Source organism: Urocitellus parryii, chromosome 16 (genome assembly GCF_045843805.1).
Source record: "Urocitellus parryii isolate mUroPar1 chromosome 16, mUroPar1.hap1, whole genome shotgun sequence".
NCBI lineage: Eukaryota > Metazoa > Chordata > Mammalia > Rodentia > Sciuridae > Urocitellus > Urocitellus parryii.
Window position 1 is genome coordinate 23141106 of NC_135546.1, and position 5375 is coordinate 23146480.

The following is a 5375-nucleotide window of genomic DNA, read 5'->3' on the forward strand; positions in this document are numbered from 1 at the left end:
TCAGTGCTAGAATGCCTGCCTAGCATGCACAAGGCAGGATTTGGTCCCCAGAACTGGGAAAAGAAAAGAGAAAGCAACTCAAGTATAGGGCAAAATATATTTTGAGAAAGTGCCTCTCTAAACAATATACACAAATGACATTATTTTATAATGCTCTTTAATGTGCCTACATACAGCACAATACATGAGCCTTAGAACAAGCACAAGTGACAAGAGTAGTGGTCCCAGAGTCAACAACAGATCAATAAGCAATCAAGGAAAAGGAAGAGGCCAGCTGCAGGGTACACAGACACATTCCTATGGTCCCAGCTGCCAGTCTCACCCCATCTCAAAAAAATAACAATTAAAAGGACTGTGGAGAAACTCAGTGGTAGAGCACTCCTGGGTGAAATCTGAATAAAGAAAGAGAGGAAAGAAGTTCAGAAGAGCCATTTCACCAATCTATACCAAAGGCTGGAGTGGAGAGGCCTAAAATAACATACACAATATGTAATGAAACATTAGACACAAAAGACTTAAAATACAGGAAAATGGAATCTAACAATAAGAGAGATTTAACCCAGGAAAATGGAATCTAACAATAAGAGAGACTTAACCCAGAAAAACATGTTGCTTTCAAATCTTCATGCTGATGCAATGCTCCTCTCCAACCCAGGGTGCAATTTTGTTACCTCTGAATAGATTTTTAAAAAAAAAGAAAGAAAGAAAAAAAGAAATGAAGGCACACACACCATTTTCACACACCTACAGTGGTTATCCAAAAATAAAAAATAAAATGAAATAAAATAAAATTTTCCTCAAGTGTGAACAAGTTCAAATGGATCTGAAACAAGCAAAGTTGTCACCACATTTCTACATACAGGTCTTTTCTCCTGTGTGATTTCTTAAATGCTGTTCAAAGGGACCTGGAAAGTTGAAAGTGTTACTGCAAGTTTTAAAGATAGAAAAAGGATTTTCACAGATGTGAATTCTTTTATGCCTTTGGAGAAAACTCTCAAAGCTGAATACTGCCCCACATGGCTTATCCTCAGCATTTTCTACAGTATGAGTCCTTTCATACAACTGAACAAAACTAGAATGGCTGAACCCTTCATATTTCTTACTTGCATAGGATTTATTCTTTTTATTCCAAAACAATATTCCCAGTCATTAGGAAAAAAATGAGAAAACTAGAAGATTTCCCACATTTCTCACATTCACAGGGCTTCTCTGCATGAGTGTTTTCATATATAAGAAAGGAAAAGAAGCTGGCAGAATGTAGCAAATCCCCCAAATTCAGAGGGTTTGTTTTTCAATGTGAGTGAAATGGCTTTGAAGGCAACAGGGAAAATGGAATGACTTGTGATATTTTTCTCATTTAAAGAGTTATTCAGTTGGATGTGGTGGTGTATGCTTTAATTCCCGAGACTCAAGAGGCTGATTTTGAAGAATCAATGTTGGAGGCTAGCCTCAGCAGCTTAGGAAGACCCTAAAAAACTCAACAAGTCCCTGTCTCAAAATAAAAAGTAAAAAGCAACTGGAATGTAGCTCAGTGGTAGAGAACCACCAGAGTAAATCCCCAGTGGATTGATTGATTGATCGAGCTTGCTCTCTCTCTCACACACACACACACAAACACACACACACACACACACACACACACACATATTCAGCAGTGTGAGCCTCTCTTGTCTTTGAGGATGACATGAAATATTGATTTACCATATTTCACATTCAAAGGGTTTTTCTCCAGTAAACCTCCTACATGTATATAACAGAAGAATTTACCAATTGTTTTCATGCATACGATTTCTATGCAGTATGTGTTCTTTCACATGTGTGAAGCAGACAAGATGTGGCAAAGGCTTCTCCACGTTGTTGACATTCATTGGGCTTCTCTCCAGTATACATTCTTCCATGTCTGGTAAGGTCACTGGATCTAGCAAAGGCTTTGCCACACTGCTTACATTCTTAGGGCTTCTCTCCAGTATGAGTTTGTTCATGTGAGTGAAGGTAAGAGGACTGAGTGAAGGCTTTGCCACACTGCTTACATTTATAGGGCTTCTCTCCAGTATGAGTATGTTTATGTATCCGAAGGTAAAAGGCGGTAGTGTAGGCTTTTCCACATTGTTGACATTCATAGGGCTTCTCTCCAGTGTGTGTTCTTCCATGTCTGTTAAGCTGATAGGATGTAGCAAAGGCTTTTCCACATTGTTTGCATTCATAGGGCTTCTCTCCAGTATGTGTTCTTCCATGTTTATGAAGCAGACGGGATGTAGCAAAGGCTTTGCCACACTGATTACATACATAAGGCTTCTCTCCAGTATGAGTTCTTTCATGTATGTGAAGGTCACCAGATCTAGCAAAGGCTTTGCCACACTGCTTACATTCATAGGGCTTCTCTCCAGTATGCACTCTTCCATGTATTTTAAGTTCACTGGATCTAGCAAAGGCTTTTCCACACTGCTTACAATCATAGGGCTTCTCTCCAGTATGAGTTTGTTCATGTGAGTGAAGGTGAGAGGACTGAGTGAAGGCTTTCCCACACCACTTACATTCATAGGGCTTCTCTCCAGTATGAGTTCGTTCATGTATCTGAAGGTAAGAGGCAGCAGTAAAGGCTTTTCCACATTGTTCACATTCATAGGGCTTTTCTCCGGTATGCATTCTTCCATGTATGTGAAGATGACGGGATGAAGCAAATGTTTTTCCACATTGTGGACATCCAAAGGGTTTCTTTCTAGTATGTGTTCTTCCATGAATCTGAAGGTAACTAGATCTAGCAAAGGCTTTTCCACACTGCTTACATTCATAGGGCTTCTCTCTAGTGTGTGTTCTTCCATGAATCTGAAGGTAACTAGATCTAGCAAAGGCTTTTCCACACTGCTTACATTCATAGGGCTTCTCTCCAGTGTGTGTTCTTCCATGACTCTTAAGCTGATGGGACATAGCAAAGGCTTTTTCACATTGTTTGCATTCATAAGGCTTCTCTCCAGTATGTGTTCTTCCATGTGCACGAAGCTGAGGGGATGTCGCAAAGGCTTTTCCGCATTGTTTGCATTCATAAGGCTTCTCTCCAGTATGTGTTCTTCCATGTGCATGAAGCTGACGGGATGTAGGAAAGGCTTTTCCACACTGCTTACATACATAGGGCTTCTCTCCAGTATGAGTTCTTCCATGTATGTGAAGGTCACCAGATCTAGCAAAGGCTTTTCCACACTGCTTACATACATAGGGCTTCTCTCCAGTATGAGTTCTTCCATGTGTGTGAAGGTCACCAGATCTAGCAAAGGCTTTTCCACACTGCGTACATTCATAGGGCTTCTCTCCAGTGTGTGTTCTTCCATGTCCCTTAAGCTCATAGGATGTACCAAAGGCTTTTCCACATTGTTTGCATTCATAGGGCTTCTCTCCAGTGTGAGTTTTCTGATGTATTCTAAGTAATCTGGTATAAGCAAAGTCTTTCCCACATACCTTACATTTGAAATGTGCATTCCCTGTGTGTGTGATCCTGTGCTTTTGAAGACTTGTGTGTGAAATAAAGGTTCGACCATCTTTTTCACATTCATAGAGTTTCTCTCCAGAATGAATTCTTTCATGTCTTCTAAATAAAGAGGAGAAATGAAAGGCTTTCCCACATACCTCACATTGAAAAGGTTTACCACCACTGTGTGTTATCATGTGTCTTTGAACACCTGGGAGAGAAGAAGAGGCTTCACCACATTGTTGATGTTCATAGGGTTGCCCCCCAGGATGAGTTTCTTCATGTTTTTGAATGTCATTGGAACAACTAATGACTTTCCCACATACTGTACTTTCATATGGTCTATCTCCAGTTTTTAACAACATTTGTGTGTGAACACTTTTGAGAGAAACCAGAGATTTCCTATATTGTTTAAATTCACATGGCTTCTCTTCACATTCCTCATGCTTATAGTATTTGTGTCCAGAGTGATATGTGATGTACCTATGAAGGAATGAAGGACATATGAAATCTTTTGCACACATAATGAAGTCACATGGATTTACTCTATTAAATTTTTTCTTTGTTTGATTAAGAATTGGAATTGATTTGAAGGTTTCCCCACACTATTCTGTGGGGAAAGTTTGAAGTTTACCATAGGACTTCTTTGAAGAAGAAGTGACCAGCACATAATTGATACCTAACTCATTCACAGTTTTCTATGTATTTATAGGTCTTTACATTTCTACTAACATCAGGTAAAGGCTAGATTTTCTGACTTGTTAAAGTTGCCTGAAAATAAAGAGATTGAAAGGAAACAATCCTTTGCAACACAGCTTCTCTATGGCTATTATTCACATAGTCATATTCACATATGCAATTTCATAGTACTTTTTGCATGTCAAATACTTTGAAAAGACTGAATACCTGTTACAGATAAGTATATATTTCTGGTAAAAAATATTATAAGAATAAATACATTTCAAATTATGCATACTTCTTCGGTTGGTTTGCTTTAAAAATTATATGACAGTTCTCAGATTCCCTCAAAAATTCCTCTTGTGAGTACAGTTACCTTAGGTTGCTTCCAGAGTTTTCAATGTGACCTTCAGTGGTCTTGTCTTCCCACTTGTTTCCTAAAATGAGAGAACATAACAATCTTTATGAATACTTAGGACCTAGAAATGCTTTGCCGAATTGTAGGTGCCATTTATGCTTCAATAATTCACCAACTGATTTCCTTTTCACCTTCTACATAAATGACCAAAATAAACATGAGTTGTCTATTTGATTAATTTTAAAACCAACATTATTACCTATAGAAGCCAGGTTTCTGAGGACTTCCAGCATCACATCTCTGTAAAGGTTCTTCTGGGAAGCATCCAGAAAAGCCCACTCCTCTTTGGTGAAGTTTACAGCCACATCCTCAAAGGTCACTGAGATCTAAAATATACCACAAATGTATAGTGGAGGCCAGGAGAGAATGACAGCATGAGAAATCTGCACTCAACATGCATGATGTTCACATGATTCCCTGGCCTCCTGATTAATTCCATCAAATCTTTACTGCACTCAATTTCTTACACCCATTCCAACACTAGAAATTGGCTACTAAGAAGGCAAACATCATAGTGATTTATACCCTTCCTTTCGTGAGTTCACAGGAAGTAAGACAGGCTCCCAGATCACTCCTAACTCCTTTAATGGTTTCACCTCTATTACATGTCCTAGAAATATCCTGTGTGGTACAGAGCTAATATAAGCACTTCTGATAGTACTTATCTTTAGAAAAGAAAGGTGATGAGTAGAAAAATGCAGGAATCATGAAACTAAGCATTTGAGAGAGATTCTGCAAATTACAGTGGCTCCCTGTACCTACAAGGTTAATATAGGCAACATGGTATTTACTGATGTCTTGTTTCCTCTGAAAGTC

The 5375-nt window shown here is 38.8% G+C and overlaps 1 protein-coding gene across 1 annotated transcript; it reads right to left on the reverse strand.

Moving 5' to 3' along the window:
- Nucleotides 1-1950: 1950 nt before the first annotated feature.
- LOC144250638 (uncharacterized) lies at nucleotides 1951-4792 on the reverse strand. The gene is made up of 3 exons (XM_077793533.1): nucleotides 4763-4792; nucleotides 3497-3579; nucleotides 1951-3415 (listed from the first exon to the last, which is right to left on the reverse strand). The coding sequence occupies exons 1-3, from the start codon at nucleotides 4790-4792 to the stop codon at nucleotides 1951-1953; spliced, it is 1578 nt and encodes a 525-aa protein (XP_077649659.1).
- Between the last annotated feature and the right edge of the window lie 583 nt (nucleotides 4793-5375).